The sequence below is a fragment of the Cricetulus griseus genome, chromosome 3, assembly GCF_003668045.3.
Source record: "Cricetulus griseus strain 17A/GY chromosome 3, alternate assembly CriGri-PICRH-1.0, whole genome shotgun sequence".
In the NCBI taxonomy this organism is placed as follows: Eukaryota; Metazoa; Chordata; class Mammalia; order Rodentia; family Cricetidae; genus Cricetulus; species Cricetulus griseus.
This window is the reverse complement of record NC_048596.1, coordinates 117,134,872-117,155,385: the sequence shown is the minus strand read 5'-3', so window position 1 is coordinate 117,155,385 and position 20,514 is coordinate 117,134,872. Positions and strand designations below refer to the sequence as shown.

General features: G+C 42.1%; 1 protein-coding gene across 5 annotated transcripts in view; it reads right to left on the bottom strand.

Moving 5' to 3' along the window:
• Positions 1-633: 633 nt before the first annotated feature.
• Blm (BLM RecQ like helicase) overlaps positions 634-20,514 on the bottom strand; it is an 83,147-nt gene continuing 63,266 nt past the window's right edge. For all 5 annotated transcript variants that reach the window (XM_027408257.2, XM_027408258.2, XM_035442430.1 and 2 more), the window contains 8 exons: positions 19,452-19,647; positions 16,524-16,714; positions 13,562-13,700; positions 11,050-11,249; positions 10,026-10,218; positions 6,429-6,551; positions 4,510-4,711; positions 634-1,342 (listed from right to left, as the gene is read on the bottom strand). In XM_027408257.2, the coding sequence (XP_027264058.1) occupies positions 1,165-1,342; positions 4,510-4,711; positions 6,429-6,551; positions 10,026-10,218; positions 11,050-11,249; positions 13,562-13,700; positions 16,524-16,714; positions 19,452-19,647 (1,422 nt within the window). In that variant the 3' untranslated portion in view covers positions 634-1,164. The remainder of the gene's footprint in view (positions 1,343-4,509; positions 4,712-6,428; positions 6,552-10,025; positions 10,219-11,049; positions 11,250-13,561; positions 13,701-16,523; positions 16,715-19,451; positions 19,648-20,514) is intronic.

Genomic DNA, 20,514 nt, shown 5'->3' with positions numbered 1-20,514 from the left:
AACTGGAGTCATGGTTTGCAAGCTCTGGAAGGCTTTGAAGCAAATAGCTCTTAGCTAACTCATTTGGCTAGTCTCTCCACTAAACAGCCAAAGGCTCCTGGTAGCAGGAACTAGGTGGTTCCTCAACCTAGGTATAGTCCAACTCAGTCTCAGGACATCTCAGGACAGTGGACTGAAGGCTTCCAGCTCCCTTCTGAGCAAGGTCAAGGAGTTAGGTATTACACAAAGGGCAAAGCAGGAAGTATATCAATATTTAATACATTTTTGCCATTGGAGTCAGTTTGGCTATTTTTATCCAATATAGACCAGGCAGGTTCTTTTTTCTTTTGCAAGATAGTGTTTCTCTGTGTAGCCCTGGCTGACTTGGATCATACTGACCGGATTCCTGCCTCTGCCTCCTGAGTGCTGGGATTAAGGAAATGCACTACCACCACCCAGCTATGCTATCCTTTTTAAAAAAAAAAAAAAAAAAAAAAAAAGAGAACGTGTCTCTGTTGCCTAGGTTGGCTCTGAATCCCTGGGCTCAGGAGATCCTTTGGCTCAGCCTCTGGAGCCACTGGGACTTTTAGCTGTGTGACACTATACCCAGCACTAGTGCTGACAATTTGACGGGCAAAAGAACAGCACCTCATGTTTCAATTTGTACTTTTAATTAGGGAGATAGAGTATTTCCACACATATTTGTGGGCCATTTGATTTTTGGGAGGGAGACTAGCCTATTCACAACCTTTGTTCTGTTGTCTTCTGTGCTTTTTCTTAATAATTTATAGGTACTCTTTGTATATTATAGGAATTACTATGTAATATGTCTTCTATTTTCTTTGTCTTTTGATTTTTGTTGAGCTTGTTTCACACAAGAAATGCTACAGTTTCACAATGTCCTATGCAGCCTTTTCTTTCTGCTTCAGTGTGTCATGTTACACTCAGAATTTCTTTGGGGTAGATGATTCAGCCATTGCTTCAGATGCTCTGAGAAACAATGGCCGCCACGTTTGCAGTGGCAGCAAAGAAAATGTTTATTTAAAAATCAGAACTATCACATGAGATACATTTAAATATTAATAGATAGGAGTGAAAACTTCAAACGGTGTAAGAAGACTAACAGCTTTCTAGTCACAGATGGTCAGACGCCGACAAACAAGATGTGTGTGCTGAGCGGTGCTGTTAGGAGACTGCATACGAAGGCCTGAGGAATGCTCTATTTACAGGCTTCGGGGGAGCCATAATCCCCAATTTTCTACTTGCTACTGATGTTGCTTGAGAAGCACATGAGGCCGAGCTGGATCCAGTTACACCAGAGAACTTACTTTTAGAAGACGTTTTTCTGCTTGCAGTAGAGACCCTAAAATGTGGCAAAGGAAAGAAAATAAAAATGTTGAATGAGACCAAGTTAATGGTCTTTGTTAACTTGCTAGGAGAACAAGCATGATTTTCTTTGGTCTTGTATTTGTCTACATTTTCAGTCTGGAAACCCCAAGGGGAGGTAAGTTTCCCTTTCTAAAGTATCTATCTCAGTTCTGTGGGCTGTGACCAACCCACAGGCCCTCCCTCCAGTCACACATTCCATAGCTCACTCAGAGTCCTCTGGATCTATTCTGACAAAAGAGGAAGTGAAGACATCTCTTAGAGACCCCAAATCTCTGGCCATCAGACAACCTAGAATTACTACACTGGCACAGTTCCAAGCAAGACAGCTTTGTGGATAGAGGAGACGGGGCAGAACCTCTGGGTGGCCTCTTCCTAGCCACACTAGTCCTAAGAAGGCTGCAGATCTGGCTCCAAGCTGCCTCAAGCATTGGTCTGGCATGTGTCCGGTACACGTAGCTGCATCTCCCCCAAGCTATACCCAAAGATCTGCCAACAACTCCTGCTCACTGCTTCATGTAAACAGGGAAGAGGGCCCTGCCACAACCTGAGCTGAGCCCTGTACAATACTACTTTGCTCACATGAGGGTAGTAATTTTCTTTCCTCTAATAAAACTTAAGCACAAGCTACCCTGTCCGTGGGTTTACAGTGACAGTGGGCAGTCCCTTCAGAGGCTCTGCAAGCCCACTGAGGTCCACCATCAGTTCCTGAATCCAGGGCAGTGGGTGCATCCCAGGGCATTCTGCAAGGGCCAGGTAAAGAGTTTTTCCAATGTTTTAAACCTCTTGTTGAAGGGAAGGCAATTTCACTGCAGATCTGGCAGAGAAACAGCCTGAAGTTTCCCTATGCTGATTTCCTGCTGAGAAATGAAGCCCCGAGCAAAAACCTGCTGTTTATGTTGATTTACAGAATGAATCTGCCAACAGCAGCCTCCATTTCAACGGCTCATCCATTTTCCTCCCACTCAGAGCCCAGAACACACCTGGCTCATTGTGTGTCATTATGGAGAAGGGAGCCCCAATGGTCTGATGGGGTGAAGGGCTCTGGCAAGGAGCCTCAAGTATTCTCCCACTGCACAGGTGAGCAGCGTGGGGCTGGAAACACCCTGGGGGTAGGCTGTGAGACCCAGGGACCAGGGCAGATGCAAAGAAGCTGCTGCTGGTGAAGTTACCAAGCTGGTAGGCAGAAGAGAATCCCTTTTTAAACCCACAGACTAATTACACCTGACATGGAAACTGGTGCTGGCTGTAGGATACTATGATGTTGGTTTTGTGTTCTGAGACAGGGTGTCATATAGCCCAGACTGGCTTTGAACTCAATATTACCTTGAACTCTGATCTTCCTGCCTCCTCCCTCCCAAGTGCTAGGGTCTTAGGCATGGCCCTTCATGCCCAGTTTAAGTATGTGTTTTACTCTTTCTTAAATTATACTCTAGGTGACACAGCAAAGAGCTTCAGTCTCACAAACAAATGTGAAAATTAAAGAAGCCAGCAGCAATGTACAGTATTGGTCTTCTTTCTTCTAACAAGCAGATCTCCCGTATTTTCAAGGAGTGTCCACAGACACGCAGAGCGAGTGCTCTGAGCAGTAGTGCCAGGCCTGTGTCCAATCCCACCTCTGAAATTGACCAGGGAGCCTGGCCTCAGGCAAGCCCTTCCCACAAAGACCAAGCCACTTTTCCTACTCTAAACCCGAGAGGGTTGGACCAGAAGCTTTTTAAGGTCTCATGCTCTGTGAGCGACTAAGGCAATAAGTGTCTCCCAAGGGAGAGGAATAAATGAAGGAAATGAGAAAATGTCCTCATTGAAGAGTATCTGGTGGTCACTTGCGCACTCAAAACCACAAAATTTATGAATGTCTTTAATTCTGTACTCTGGCAGAAGGGTTAGCACTTGTAAAAAGTCTGTTTATGGATTTAACAAGAAATGACAATTTGGTGACATTGCCTTCCTTTCTCTTCCCCCCACTTAATCTTGTTTTTATCTCCCAGAAGGAGAAGAGGTAGAAAAACAGCAAAAGCAAACATAACAGCTTGCAAAAGTCACTGCAGCTTTGTTTCCCCCTTTCTAAGCAATTCTGTTATAATATGGAGTTCTTAGGGACCACCATATCAGGATGGAAGGCAAAGATGCAAGGTAGAAGGTGGAGGGCACCTGGCAGAGGCTGGGAGAGGAGTTGGTGGACACAGTTCAATGGTGGGAAACAAGCCTGCTCCCAGGACCTGGCCACCCTACTTCTGCTTCTCCTTGTGAAGACAAGTTGCAGGCCAAAGCCAAGCAAGGGGAGGGAAGGGAAGACAGAAGCCACTTACACAGCCGTAAAGAGACTTGGCATGCCTGGCCTTTGAATTTCCCTGATGTGGTATCTTCTCAGCTACCCTCCAAGGCATTACAAAGCAGGGGAAGGCTGGGAATGTAGCTGGGCTGGCTGGCTTGTTCAGCATGTGGGAGGCAAAGGGCTTGACCTCAGCACTGCATAAGCCATGTGTGACAGCCCATGCTGGTAACCTCAGCACTCGGGAGGCAGAGGCAGGAAAAATTATAAATTCAGGGTCATCATCCTTGGTTATAAACCAAGTTCAAGGCCAGACTGTGATACATGAGACTCTGTCTCAAAAAGCAGCAGAGAAGCCAAGAGAATCCTACAGCCACAGGGGGCTTGTAGCAAACACTGGCAAACTCACAAAAGCCCTGAGTAAGGCTAAGGGCTAAGTAGTGTATGAGCTTTTGGTGGAAAAGTACCTGAAGAAGAACAATTACCAGCCAGGCATTGGTGGCTCATGCCTTTTATCCCAGCACTCGGGAGGCAGAGGCAGGCAGATCTCTGTGAGTTCGAGGCCAGCCTGGATAGGCTCCAAAGCCACAGTGAAACCCTGTCTCGAAAAACCAAAACAACAACAACAACAACAAAAAGCAATTACCTCAAATAATTTCCAAGGTTAAGGTCAAAGTTCAAGATGTTTTTGGAAACTTTAAAATAGATTATTTTAAAATTCTGAAGCCACCCTTTTATTTTGGTTCAGGTCTTGACCATCAACTTATTAACTAATAATGGCTAATTTAAGTCAGTGCTTTAAACTAGAGCACTTATGTGCACCTTTTATTCCCTGTTTCACCAGATGCTGCAAAAGACAGAGATCGTACCCCTTTGCCTTGAAGCCACCGTAACTAGTTCTTCTCCTCTTGGGCCTTTGGAGGGCTGGCATTTTCTTCCTCTTTCTTTCATTTCTAGCTTGATTTGTAAAGTAGTGAGAAGATACAGGCTCCTCCTCATCAGGCTCCCCCGGGGTGCTCCTTCCAGTGCCTCTGCTGCCCATCAGGCTTATGCCCGGGGAACTGTCCTCAGCTGCAGACAGGAAATGCAGATGTTCACGGTGACCCTGCATTTGGAGCCCAACACTAGCTGCTTTCCTGGTGCTTCCCTGCTACAGGATTCAACAACTCAGCAGGAACCAAATGTTTCTATTTTGAAAAGCTCAAGTGTGTTCAATGGCAATTTATATTTAATCAAAGAGAATCAAAACTCATTACTTAACAACATTTGTGATAATTTTTTAACTCAACTGGAGATGTCAGGTTTAGTTCACACCCTGTTGCATGAGGCCTATGTCCATTTTACACTATGCAACTAGTCTTTGTGAGTCAAAGTGAAGGTTGCCATGAGTATTAGCTGATTTTATTCATCATTTTAAACATGCTGAGAAAACAACTCGATTGTAAAAAGGCAACAAATTATGTTCTCCCTTATCTTTAAGCAATAATCTCTTAATAAAACCAGAAAAGTCACTACCATATTTTACCCCCTGCAGACAGAAGCCATTCCTTTGCATAATTGTTATGAACACTGCACATACCAAGCAGGAACCTGGTCTGAGTGAAACATACATTTGCAAGGGAGAAAGCAATTTCCATAGGTATTTGCATCTTTTTTTTTGGGGTGGGGGAGGTTTGAGACAGGGTTTCTCTGTGGCTTTGGAGGCTGTCCTGGAGCTAACTCTTGTAGACCAGGCTGGTCTTGAACTCACAGAGATCCCCCTGCCCATTTCCTGAGCACTGGGATCAAAGTTGTGTGCCACCACCCCCTGGCTCTTATTTTATTGATTATTGAAGAGGAGGAAGGAGCCCAGCCCACCTTTGGCCACGCTGTCCTTGGGAGGGTGGTCCTGGGGTGTATGGGAGGGCAAGCTGAGCAAGCTAAGTAGGGAACAAGCCAGTAAGCGGCGTTCCTTCAAAGCCTCTGCTCCAGCTCTTGCCTTGGCTTCCCTTAGTAGACTATGACTCGGGATATATAAGTCAAACAAACCCTTTGCTCTCCAAATGGCTTTTGGTCATGGCACTTATCGTAGCAATGGAAACCCGACTAAGACAGCAGGTCTGCTGAGGTTGTATGGCACGTTAGTGGAGGGCACAATCTGCACCTTTACTATCCCCACAGAAAATACTCCTTTGTTCCCAGTTTCCTTCAGCCAGGGACTCCTATACCAGTGCTGGGGCTTGTGATATGGCATCATGGAACACATCTAAGGCAGTCTGTGGGAACCTCTGCTTTGATGTCCTCACCGATTCAGGCTTTTCCACTGACTACTAGCAAGACATGTTCCAATGACATGTTCATTTTCCCAAAGCATTTATGCTCTACTTTTACATGTTATCTTAGACACGCTTGTTAGATAACATGTTCCTTCCTCAGATAAAGAAACTGAAGCACACAGAGGTTGCTGGTGCCCTGCCAAAGATCACATAGTGAGATGACGCTAGATCTGGAATGGGTTCCAGGGCTTGTGACTCCTTGGGCACTTGCCTTACATAACAAAGTACAGGCCCATGGGCCCAGAGATTCCCGTGTGTGTGCTCCATTAGCAGGTTTAATGACTGGCCTCCCTGGGGAACTAAACACCATGTCCTCTTGGAGGTGCCTGCCACACCACCAGGGGCTGTTCCTAGGACCTGAATTTCAGTGTGACAGATGTAGGATGCATTAACCACACAATTCCAATTCAGTAAGATACATTGCTTAACATTAAAACAGGCTTTTAGAAAACACATTTGGCGGGGTACTGAACCTGGCAGTGTCCACTCTGAGTATTTCTGTAATACTGGAATCACTTCTGCACCATATTTTTCCAGCTTGTCTTCAGTAACACCATCAATCTGAAGTAAAACCTCAGGATCAGAGGATAAAGATTCTGCATTTGGACATAAAATTAAGAATTTAAATTACCACTCTAGAAAACCCACTGAATTCAAGTGCATCCAATCTTTAGCTCATGTTTGTTAAGAACCAACCAACAAAGGAGGCGTTGGGGGCACACTCCTTTAATCCCAGCACTCCGGAGGCAGAGGCAGGCAGATCTCTGTGAGTTCGAGGCCAGCCTGGTCTCCAGAGCGAGTGCCAGGATAGGCTCCAAAGCTACACAGAGAAACCCTGTCTCGAAAAAAAAAAAAAAAAAAAAAAAAAAAAAAACCCAAAAAACAAAACCCAACTATTGCTGGGCACCAGGCACATGGGGAGTTTCCTAAAAGGCAAAGTTAGACTAGAAATGCAGCAGACAGGCCAGATGGCAGGACCCACCATCCATTTTCAGCAGCAAAGGCATAGACAACAAGGTAGTGAGAGGGAGACAGCCAGGTGCCTGCCGAAAGTAAAGGGTAGGATCTGTGTGGTGTGCTCAGACTTCCAGCACTCTGCTTTTGCCCACTGTCCCTGACACCAAGACTTGTCTGTTAGAAACACCCACATTTTTTTTTTCTAGATGGGGTTTCTTTGTAGCTTTGGAGCTTCACCTGGAAGCTGTGACCAGGCTGGCCTCGAACTCACAGAGATCCATCTGCCTCTGCCTCTCAAGTGCTGGAATTAAAGGTGAGCACCACCAACACCTGGTGGGAGCACCCACATTCTATTTCTAGCTCTGACTGTTTCCCTGCACTGCAGGCATGTACGTTCCACCTCAACAGACACTGTATCAATGCTGCCCCAGCTCTGGCTTGTTCTTCATCTGGCAGTCCCACATAGCGTGAAGCAAGTGGAACCTGGAGTCCTCTGTAGAGATAAGCACATACATCTTATGGCTGGGCAAGCCTGTGGTTTAAAGGTCTGCTGTATGGGAAAGAACAGAAAGGGGCGCTTAGTGGCTCTGAAGGAAGAAGGATGGAGTAAGAAGCAGTGGAAGAGACCAAGAAGACTTGGCTTTTTCTGGAGACCAAGGGTGCTGGCTTTGGGGAGTGAGCAGGTGCTAATCCCTGCATCTCTGACTTGAGCAGAGGGTGGATTTCAGATCCTTTCCCATCTGTGATTTTTACCTCATTCCTATGTTTAGAGGGAAAGTGATAGACTGTGGGGTAGATCAGAAGGTCCATGAAGGTTAGTGGGAGATGAAGTGGGAGAGGCAAACAGATGCAGACCCTTTGACCCTTTGACAGAATTGTATTGTATCTAGTGAGCTGTTGCAGCTTTAGTGGTTTTGGAAAAATTAAACACATACCATGCTCACATCTGGAATTAAGGAGACCAGTGCAGAAACTACCATAATAGCCAAGGGGGGGGGGAGCCCACCATTTTTCACTGATTCTAACTCACACAGTGTTTCTGAGGTCAAGAAGTATCCTATGAATACTGCTGGACAAACTGCAGCTGTCCTGTGCTCATTCCTGCTTGTGCATGTGAGATCTTAAGGACAGCTATTAATAATTAATACTGTTGGCAGGTCAACAAACTCACTGTTATTGGTACCTCACAGAGTGAGTTTAATGACATGAAATGTCTTCAGAAAGATCATCAGGGGCCGAGGAGATGGCTCAGTCAGTATTGTCCTGGTTGCACAGGCATGGGGACGGAAGTTTGGTTGCCAGCACCAATGTAAAAGCTGGGCATGTAGGCCTGGAGAGATGGCTCAGGAGTTAAGAACATTGCAGGCTCTCCCAGAGGACTCAAGTTTGATTCCCAGCACCCACATGGCAGCTCACAACTGTCTGTAGTTCCAGTCTATGACAAAATACCAATGCACTTAAAAAATAAAAATAAATTAAAAATATTTTAAAAAAAAGGAAAAAAAAAAAAAAAAAGCTGGGCATGTAATTCAGGTGCTTGGGACATCCTAGGGCTCACTGGACAGCTAGACAATCCTAACTGTCTAGCCTAGTGAAAGACCCTGCTGGAAAAAAGTATAAAAGTGGATGGTGCATGAAGAGAAACAACATATGAAACTGTTCTCTGTTTCATACATGTACACATGCATGCAAGACATAATAGCATAAAAAAGTTGTAAATGTAAAAAGGCAGTGAGACTAAGTAATAGGTAATACATTTGGTATTAATAAAGTGCTGATGGACTGGAGATGGCTCACAGGTTAAGAGCACTGGCTGCCCTTCCAGAGGACCGAGGTTCAATCCCACATGGCTGCTTACAACTTTCTATAACTCAGGTTCCAGGGGATCTGATACCCTCACAAAGACATACATGTAGGCAAAACACAATGCACTTAAAATTAAAAAAAAATTAATAAAGTGTTGTCTTTGAGAAATGATTGTATTTTGTAGTTTTCTTGCAAGCAACACTGAGTACTTTATATGACCTAAAAAGGTGTTTCAGAGTCGATAAAGCAGTTATATTTTTGTCACTGAGATGTCTAACTTTCTGTTGGTATCTTCTGGTATCATTGAAAAAGCTCCCGTAATGGAACAGAATGGTAGGTGGGGCTGCAGCTTATCGGACATGGGTCCCAGGGTTAAATTCCCAGCACAACACCACTGTGAGCCAAAACCAAAACCAGACTGGGAATGCCAGTGATGACACAAGGGAAAATAGAGGCTGGTAACTGAACAGGACAGTGATTTGATGGTAGGATGGGAACGGAACAGAGTGATGATTATGAGGTTTCATGAAGGAAGAGCACAGAAGGGAATATACTGCAGTCAATTACAACAGTAACTTATTTTCCAGAGACCTTACCACTGAAATTCTGGGTTAAGCTATCTCAGCCCATGCAAATAACTCAGATCAGCAAATATTTCTTAACTAAAGACATAGCAGTGTCACAGATCCAGATTCAAAGACGCCCAAGATAGTTTCTTTCATGTTTACATTCTCCTTGCAAAGCACTTGCACGGAAATAGCTGAGCATCATGAGGGAAGGCAAAAAATAATTGACATCTGGCTTTATAGATGGCAATTATTCATATCCTAACATTCAGTTTTAAAGAAAAATATAAGATTAAAATTATAGCACATATCTGAACTTCATACATCTTAAATGTTTTTACTTGAAGAAAGAGTTTAAATGATGTGAGATTAAACCAAAAATAATTAAAATAGACCAAGACTTACAAAAAAATCCCTTAGCAGCAGCTCATGCTTATTAGCCCAGCACTCAGGAGTCAAGGGCCAGAGGATTAGATGTTTGCACCCATACTAAACTTCTGCCTCATCATGGCACCGTGGCACATCCCTTTAATCCAGCACTTAGGAGGTAAGGCAGGCAGACCTCTGGGAGTTCAAGGCCAGCCTGGTCTGCATAGTGAGATCCAGGCCAGTCAGGGTGACATGGTGAAACCCTGTCTCAACAGCAGCAAATGGACACTGTTGTAGAGACAATAGAGTCCTTTGGTAAGAACTTTGTGGCCACTGATCTGGGCTAGAAGAGCAAGGTGCACAGGTACTTACCTGCAAGCTTCTTGAGTGTAGCTGTATTAAAAATATTGAAGTAATGAACACCAAAGACTTTCCCCAGCAATTTGCAGACCTCTGTAAGTTCTCCAAGACACTTCTTAACTACCTCTTCTCTCTGGGATACTTTGGCCACTAAAGCTTTTTGTTTTTTTATGCTGCTGGAATTTTCTGTTTCCATGAAGTCCACCTTAGTGAGAAAGAAAGCAATCAGAGGCGTGGGCAGAAGTACACTTATTCCTAAGGAATGGCTCTTTTCAGTGTTTGACTTTATTTTTTATTTCTTTTAAAATTCTATTCATTAATATTTTGTGTGTGTGTTTGCATGAGTGTGCATATATGTATGTCTTGGTGAATGTGTAGAGGTCAGAGGACATTGTGGAGTCGGTTCTTTCCCTCTACCTGGGTTCTGGGGATCAAATTCAGGTTGCCAGGCTTGAATGGCAATACCTTTACCTCTGGAGCCACGTTGCCTATCCTGTATTGCTTTCCTGCCAAAAGGTAGTAAAACCCCCTTGGGAACAAGGGCTGTACATTTTTCATTTTTCTATTTCCAGGGCCTGGCAAATGAGAGCACCATTCAATAAGTGCTTATTTTTCTTCTATTTATTTGTGTGTATGTGTGCATGCCTGTATGCACACATACATGCATACTATGATGTGTATGCAAAAGACAATTTACAGGAATCTGCTCTCTCCTTTTGTTCACATAAGTCTCAGAGATTTAACTCAGGTCATGAAGCCTGGTAGTAAGTGCCTTTACCTACTTGCTGGCCCATAATGCTTATTGAACGAATATAGCAAGGTTTAGTAGTTTGAATATCTATTAAATTCATCTTGACAAATGTCATATAATTGGTTCAGTTTCAAGATCTCTTTCCAATTAAGATCATAATACATTCCTAAGGGAATGTATATGTAAATTTAGTACCTAAAGCTTCAGGAAGGATACCAAACTTTGTCATGATATATTCTGGTGCATTCACTGTGAGATAGTAAAATACTCATATGAAATACTTACCTTTAAATGGCCATTTAGCACATTTTGGGCTTTAGTTCCTAGCATCATATAGGCGATTGGTTGGTCATTGGCATTGATATATAAGTCTTCATCCAAAATTTTGTCCAGTATCAGCTTTTTAAAAAGTCTTTCGGCATTGTGTCGTGAATAAGAAGATCCCTTTCCAAATATTCCTGACTGAATCTTTGCACTCTTACTCCCTAGTAAGGTTCAGAAAGTCAGATGAGTCAGTATGGCTGTATCCTTATTCATACAGAAGAGACTAAATAGTCATTCAAGGGTGTCGTTGGAAAAACAGAAGGGATCATCTGTTCCACGGGAAACCCCACAGCACAAACAGACCCTCATTTCACAATTAAGAGCATATCTGAGGAGAATTCTAAGGTTTCTGTGGTGGCATGTACTTTTTTCTCTGAGTGGTGGGGGTGGGAGCCAGCACCTGTGCACACTGAGCTTGCACTCCACCCAGCCCTGGCTACTCCCATCTTTCCTTGTTTTATAACATGTTGACCAAAAACCACAGCAAAATTAAGACCAAAAACCACAACAAAATTAAGCTTGCTATTTCAAAATGTTGCACTCACAGCTTATAAAACTGTATTAGAAAAACAGAACAAAGGAATTAAGAATTCATGTAATAGCTTCACACTACTCTACTTTGTTTATGTTGTTTGTATTCTGAGACAGAGTCTCATGCAGCCCATGCTGGCCTCACAGTTGCCTGAACTACTGATCCTCCCATTTCCGCCTTCCAGGTGCTCAGAATTACAGGTGTCTGTCACACCATCACACCCAGGTGTGTCACACCATCACCCCGCTCACAGGACTCTTAAAAGAATTTTTACTTATATATTCATTGTGGGTTCTCTCTCTCAACCACATGGGACCCAGGGATTGAACTCAGGTTGTCAGGATGGGTAGCAGGCATCTTTACCTGCTGAGCCATCTTGCTGGCCCTCAAAGACCTTTTGACATTTTTTTTCCAGAGCTGGGGCTGAACTAAGGATCTTCCACATGCTAGGTAAGAGCCTTCGAATCAGCTCTCTAAATATCATCTCTGGTCCTACTTATTTAATATCTATTCAATTATAAAGTACCTATGTTTTTTTAAAGATTTATTTACTATATATACAATTTTCTGCCTGCATGTATGCCTGCAGGCAGGAAGAGGGCACCAGATCTCATTATAGATGGTTGTGAGCCACCATGTGGGTGCTGGGAATTGAACTCAGGACCTCTGGAAGAACAGTCAGTGCTCTCAACCTCCAAGCCATCTCTCCAGGCCTAAAGTACATATTTTTAAGTCTGTTTATTTAGTTACACTTTGATAAAGCATATATAAATTCCAAAACCAACCTGTAGCATTTCACCAGATCTCAAAAGAGGTGAAGCTGGGAGTGCCTGCACTGCTCCTTTCTCTGTCACCCAAGAACAGCAGTGACCTTTTCATCTTAACACGATGTTAAGTTAAAAATTAAATTAAAAAATGTGGTTTTTTGTTTTAAAGACAGGGTAAGTTTCAAAAAATTTTTTTTTTCTTTTCTTTCTTTTTCTGGCCTGGCAGTGGTGGCACATGCCTTTTATCCCAGCACTTGGGAGGCCGAGGCAGGTAGATCTCTATGAGTTCAAGGCCAGGCTGGTCTACAGAATGAGTTCTAGGACAACCAGGGCTACACTGAGAAACCCTATCTTGAAAAACCAGAAATTTTTTTAAAGACAGGGTCTCATTATGTAGTTCTTATTGGTCTCGAAATTGCTATGTAGAACAGGATGGCCTTGAATTTATACAGACTTGCTTGCCTGTGTCTCAAGTGTTTGGGACTCAAAAAAACTTTTTGAGACAGTCTGTTATGCAATCCTGCTGGCTTGAAATTCAATACATAGACAAGATTAACTTTGAAATTGTAGTGATTTTCCTGTCTCTGTTTCCCAAGTGTAGATCAGGCTGGCCTCAAACTCAGAGTGTGCCACCACCTCCTGGCTACTAATCTTTTATAAATCTACATGATAAGTCTAACAGAGATGTGGGCAAAGATTAGTTTGAAAGACTATTTTACCATTCCATTTTTTATAATGGAAAATATGTCCTGAAATGAAACTGCTTAAAATTAGGAGACTGACTGTATCTTGTCATACACAAATGATATAAATTACATGGGCATTATGATGTATGACACCTTGGCAAGGGAGGGAGGGATATAGAGAAGAATGAGGGTGGACAGGCAAGTCACAATCTCACCTTCCCCTTCCCAGCCTCACTCTCCATCACCTTTAACTTGTACATGTTGTGCTAGGGTCAAGCCCAGGGATTAAGGGTATGTGCTACCATGCCGAGCCAGTCTGGATTTCTTTATGTAGGTTCTGGGGATCAAACTCAGGTCTTTATGTCATCTTGCCAGTCCTATTATGTTTTTCTATGTGAAAATTAGTGACTTTTTATTGCACTTGTAATCACTTCTTTAGATGTTTAATTTTAACTGATAGAACCCATACAGTACAGCAGATGACTTACCCAAGAAAATGTCGACCAGCATGTTTAGAGTAAATCTTCCAGAAGGACCTGTATTTCTTGTTCCTGGTGATGAACTGTGTTCTTTAACAAATCTTACAATATTTTTCACGTCATCCGTCACATCTTTTGTTTTATAATCCTATGAATAAAAAAATTACTTTCTGCTCTAATTAAGATGAGGAGACCCAGATTACTAGAGCTTAATATTAGTTGTGGTAAAACTTGTAATTCATTTTCACACTAAAATGTAGATTAAAAACTAAGGAAGTTTCAAATGTTCATTCTTAAGTTCTGGAATAATTAGGCCTCTATTGTGGGTATGTTATTGTTGCTTCAAACATGTATCTTGTCTTTCAACTACCTACCAGCACTCTGAGTAGGAAAAGTAAGTCCTTCATCCTTCACAGAGGTATTTTATGTCTCTTATGAGACGACAGCCTTTAGGATGAAAAGCACTGTCCATTAGTGCAGTTCACAAATTCTCTCATCTCTTTCCAGTCTTTGGTGCTATTGTTTTATTTTATTTTATTGACAAGGTCCCACTATATAGCCCTGGCTGGTCTGGAATTCACTATGTAGACCATGCTAGCATTGAACTCTAACATATACCTCTCGAGCGCTGGGATTAACTATATGGGCCACCAAACAAGGTGATCTCTTTTTTCCTAAATCATTTCCTTTTAGTTCCTCTTCTCATTTCCTCATCACTAGATGATCCTTCTGTTTCCATCTATCCTAATTCTCCATATTGGCATGTACCCTAAATTCCTAGAACAGAGCCTGCCACAGAGCAGGTACTCTGCAAGGAAGTGACTGACAGCATTTCTAAGGGTGCTGCAGGTGGAAAGGACAATGAATCTACAGATTTCCCACCAAGAGTAAATTACTCTCTGCTCTGTCTAGCCCTACTCATTGCTGTACTACTTATTAAGTACTACTTATTAAGCTGTATTACATGTCTGCCTCCCTTCAGTGGGTGTTCCTGGCACACTGCAGGTGTTAAATAATATAGCAAGTGTGCAAAAGTCTGTAAACAGTGAGCCATCATAAACATTAGAACATGAAACTGTAAGCCAGGTGTGGTGCCTAAATATCTGTAATGCCAATACTTGGGAGTATGAGGCAGAAGATTTGAGGCCAGCCTGGGCTATACTTGATTTCTGTTGCTGTTATAAAACATTCTGACCAAATGCAACTTAGGGGGAAAAAAGGATTTATTCCAATTTACAAGTATGTCTATCACTGACAGAAGATGGGGCAGGAACTTGAAACAGAAACCATGGAAGAACACTGCTTGTTGGCTCATGCTTAGCTAGCTTTCCTATATAGACTAGGACCATCTGCCCAGGGAATGTTGCTGCCCACAGTAGGCATACAGGCTAGTCTGATTTTTGGGCACTCCCTCAATTGAGACTCCTTTCTCAGTCGAATCTATGCTGTGCCAAGTTGACAGAGCAATCTAGGACAACTATTAAGATCTCTTTAAAAATATAAAATAAAGCCGGGCGTTGGTGGCACACGCCTTTAATCCCAGCACTCGGGAGGCAGAGGCAGGCGGATCTCTGTGAGGTCGAAGCCAGCTTGGTCTCCAGAGAGAGTGCCAGGATAGGATCCAAAGCTACACAGAGAAACCCTGTCTCAAAAAAACAAAAAATAAAAAAAATTATATATATATATATATACACACACACACACACACACACACACACACACACACACACACACACACACACACACACAATAAAAAGGTAGAGGCTTGGAAATACAGTTCTTTGGTAGAGCACTTATCTAGCATGTTTGACGTCCTAGGATCAATTCCCAGTACTAGGGAAGTGTGTGTGTGTGTGTGTGTAATTGCCATAAGTACCTAATGAGGATTATTTTAGGTCAGACAATATTAAACTTATCCAGAAGTCATGCCATCAGCAATATCATTATTAGTATTTTTTGAGACATGATCTCACTATGTGGTCCAGGTTGGCCTTAAACTCTCTTTTTCTCTTCTCAGTCTCTGAACTGCTGGGACTGTATCATCATGTCTTTTTCATTGTTCTTTACAGTTAAACAAGCAGTTTTCAAACAATACCATTACTACTACTGTTTTGAAAATGAGATCTCTAAACATAAGTTATAGTTAAATTTAAAATACCCTGCTTGTCCATGTTGGATCTTTTTGGATGTTTATTTTTTGTTACTTTTGAAAGGTTTCAAGTGGCCCAGTGGCATGGATGCATTATGTAGTGGAGGACCACCTTGAATTCCTGATCTTCCTGCTACTGCCTCCTAAGACCATGTTCCACTATGCCTGGTCTTTTATTTATTTATCTATTTACTTATTTCTTGGTGACTGGGTTTCACAATGTAGCCTTGGCTGTCCTGGAGTTCACTATGTAGACTAGGCTGCCTCAAACTCAGATCTGTCTGTCTTACTCACCACCATACGTGGCCTCTTTTTTTTTTAAGTTAAAAAAAAAAAAAGCCAGCAATTTTCTTATAATTATTAATTTTTTTCTTCTTTTCTTCTTCTTTCCTTTTCCTCCTCCTCCTCTTCTTCCTCCTCCTCTTCTTCTTCTTCCTCCTCCTCCTTCTTTTTGGTTTCTTATGATAGGGTTTCTCTGTGTAGCCCTTACTGTCCTGGAACTTGATCTGTAGGCAGTCTGGCCTGAAACTCAAGAGATCAGCCTGCCTGACTCCTGAGTGCTGGAATTAAAGATGTGTACCACCTGAGGTTGGAGAGATGGCTCAGCGGTTAAGAGCAGCGGATGCTCTTCCAGAGGACCTGGGTTTAATCCCAGCACCCACATGGCAGCTCACAACTGCCAGAAACACCAGTTCCAGGGGATCTGATACCTTCATACCAATGCACATAAAATAAAGTTAAATTATAAAAAAAAAAAAAAAAAGATGTGCACCACCACCACCACCAAGCAATTATTAAATAATTTTAAATGACATAATTTACCTTTGTTTTACAGCAATTGTCACAAGAAACATCTGGGTATTTCTTACAAAAATCAGGGTTAAATCCTTTTTCACCAAAGTAAGCTAAAAGCTGTATTCTTCTGCATTCCGTTATATTTTCGCAGTAATGTACCATGCTATATAAATTATTGAAATGCGTCTCCTTTGTATGATGGTTTCCATCTTTTTCCACTAAAAGAGATGAAGAACAAAAACAAAACAAATTTTTCTTTCCAGTTTTTTCAAGATAAGGTTTCTCTGTGTAGCCCCAGCTGTCCTAGAACTCTGTAGACCAGGCTGGCCTCAGATTCAGAGATCCTCTTGCCTCTGCCTCTGAGTGTTGGGATTAAAGGCTTACACTACCACTGCATAGCTCAATGTAAAATTTTTATAGTAGAAAACCAAATGACTATAAAAATAATATTTGGAGTAGATTTCATATAACTTTCTTTTCTGCTTTAGTTTGGTTTGTATAAAGGTCTTGCTATGGTTAGATGAACTTTAAATAACCCTGCTACCCCGGTTTCTGTGTGCTAGGAGAACAGACATGAACCACTGTGCTCTGCTAGGTTTAAATACTAAGTAAGAAAATTACTATTAACATCCTAGTGTCAATGACATCCTTTTATACTGCAATTCACTGGATGTTTAAGCTCACATCTCATGATTTTAATTTTATAGGAAGGATGGATTATTTCTTCCTCCTCCTCCTCCTCCTTTTGAGGCAAAGCCTCAAGACAGCCTTGAAATTGTGAATTGAACTAAGGACCTCTGGAAGAACAATCAGTGTTCTTAACTGCTGAGCCATCTCTCCAGCCCCGGCCTTGAAATTGTGAAATTCTCCTGTTTCAGCCTCCAAAGTACTGAGATTACTGGCATAAGCTATTTCACCCTAAAAACGTTTACTTTTCCTTTTTCAAATTGGATTTTCTTTACATCTTTATTATGACAGAGATTTGTGTTATACTTTTTCTGTAGGCAGATATATGGTGAACTGTTTATCTAGAGGAAGCAGGTAGTCCCCATAGCTTAAATTCTAGTGAAATTAGGGCTTCTAAAACTGTGGTCAAGAATCCAGAGGACTCTAGAGAACTCAGAGATAGGATATCCTAAATTTAAGAGAAATAGCAAAATCTACCTTTATCTGTTAAACACCACCCAAACTATTTATTTGATGAGGCAGTTCATGATTTTAACATCACATTACATTATATTTCTGGTGAAGCCATGGCTTTGTGAAGCTGGAATTTTTGTATGTATTGTGATAAAATGAGTACCGCAGTAAGACAAACATGACAAGTATGGGGGTTTGAACTTGTGATCCCAGCCCCGGAAGGCAGGAGGATCATGAGTTTGATACCAGCCTAGGTTACTTAGTGAGACGCTGTCTCAAAACAAACAAACAAAACAACAGGACTGGCCAGGCACATTGTTGCACCTTTAATTCTAGAAGAGGTTGCAGAGGCAGATAGATTTCTGTAAGTTTAAGACCAGCCTGGTCTACATAGTGAGTTCTAGGTCAGCCAGGGCTACACAGTGAGACCCTGTCTCCAATAACCACTGCTACTGGACAAAAAGCCCCAAGGACTGGGGATGTAGTTCAGTGGTAGAGCTCTGCCTAGCATGCACATGCAAGGCCCTGCGTTTCATCCCTAGCATGCACTACACAAGCTTACAGAAAACAGAAACTAGGAGTACTATCCTATTTGATTCCAAGGTTTAAAAACAGGAAATGGGGCTGGCGAGATGGCTGAGCAGGTTAAGGTGCTTGTTGTTAAGCCTGATGATCCGGGCTCAAGTCTTGGAACCCACAAGGTGAAAGGAAAGAACCAACTTACATAAGTTGTTCTCTACCACAACACAAGCATTTCGGCACATGTGCTTACACACACACAGAAAATCAATTAAAATGTAAAAACATCCACCAGTGTATATTTCCCATTAATAGGCAATCATGGTTACTATTTTCCTTCCAGTTTTTGAGTATTATTTTTTTTCAAATGGTTGCTAGGATACGAGGATTTAAATACTTATTAAATTATTTTTGCTTAACAATACACATGAAATGTTTTCAGTTATGAAAGGTCATATCTTGATAAACCTATTTTGGGCTTATCATACATGGGACGCTGTACTTAATGTACCTAAACTACTGAAGATCCTAGGTTAGTAACTTGGCAGACCATAAACTGCTGGTTGGGGCTATGTCAAGATAAGGCTGCTAACACCCCACATCACAAGACAAGACCAGACTGTATTTCACTAGCTCATTAAACTTCAGCTCTAGGGGCTGGAGAGATGGCCCAGTGGTTTGGCGAACTAGCTGCTCTTGCAGAGGATGTGGGTTTGGTTCTCAGCACCCACATGGCAGGCCATAATTGGCTATAACTCTAGCTCCAGGGAATCTGGTGACCTCTTCTGATTTCCACAGGCACTAGGCACACGAGTGGTATACACATACATTCAGACATTTACATATACTCATAAAATAAAAATTAGAACCCCCGAAAGCCTCCCCATAAAAATTCAAAGCATGTCTCAACTGAATGTATAAACCAGTATCATAAGGCGGAAATCAGTCAAGCCATCATGAACGAAGACTGCTCTCTGTACAGTTCATTGCTTTGTGCTGAGTATCATTTTAGTATGGGCTTTGCAGTACATGAGCTGATCATTCAGGGGTCTGCAGTTCACTAGCTCTATGTCCCATACTCTTCTCTGCAATGAGGTAAGTAATAGTCTTATCTTCTAGAGCTGTGGTAAAGACAAACAGGTATGTACTACCTTCACAATAACTTTACAATACATATTAAAGGCCCCTATTTTTCTATGACTATTTAATGAAAACAGGACCCAAATGCTGTAACAGCGGGGACAGACTGTTCTCACAGCTGCAACAGGACAATGTCACCAGAGGTGTTTGGCTTACTCATTATAAGTCTCTTCAGTCTGGTCACATCGTGATAGGTATAGAAAAGCACACAGTGAGATATTTCTCCATCTCTTCCAGCTCGGCCAGATTCTTGGTAGTAACCCTCCACAGATTTAGGGAGAGATGCATGAATCACAAATCGCACATCAGGTTTGTCAATTCCCATTCCAAATGCAATTGTTGCACAGATAACCTGGTACGAAAATAAAAGCCTATTAGACTCACATACATTTAAAGGAACACTTTAATAATAGATACTTTTAAAAACTATCCCTGATCTTAAATAAAAATGTAAAATAACTGCACACAACAACCTAATATCTTAACTTGGTCCCAGAATTTAGCATGAACAAGGTGAGATTTTCATATTGATAACCTGCTATTCTACTCAGATCCAAGAAGGTAAGGAGATGCTCGCTCAGGGTGGCAGGCTCTCCCCGTGTTGCCTGGTATTACCATCTGAAGGGTCCACAATCAACTGCATCGGCCCTCTGTATACTGACTGTTTGCCCTCTGTTTCTGACAGGGATTGGGGGGGGGTGGTGGGTGTTGCTTACACAGCCATGACGTCCAAGTCCAGGTGCATAAGCAATGTCTTGATCCCTCAGAACTAACTGCTGCCAGCATTTCCCACGACTTAGGAACAATGACATTCTCATCTGTTCTATCATCAGTCTTCCTTACGGTACCAAGTAACCACACACTAACTTATTTTTCAACTGCTGATTTCAAGGTAAAAGCTTATGAAATTTTAGTTGTTTTTTAAATTTAACTTAGATAAAAGCATAAAAAAAAAAACATAAAAACAAAACAGAAAGGCCAGGGATTGTCCTCTTTGGCCCATACAAATGATTTAGTGGAAGCTAGGCAACAGTTAATGTTTAAGAACGTGACAAATTTGTTTTCAAGAGTATCTATTTCAAGGTCTTAAGAGTATGTACTGCTCTCGCAGAGAACCAGTTTTCAGAGTTCAGTTTCCAGCACCCACGTTGAGCAGCTCACAACTGTCTGTAAACTACAAGTGATCCAATGTCCTCTTCTGGCTTTTGTGAGCACCTGC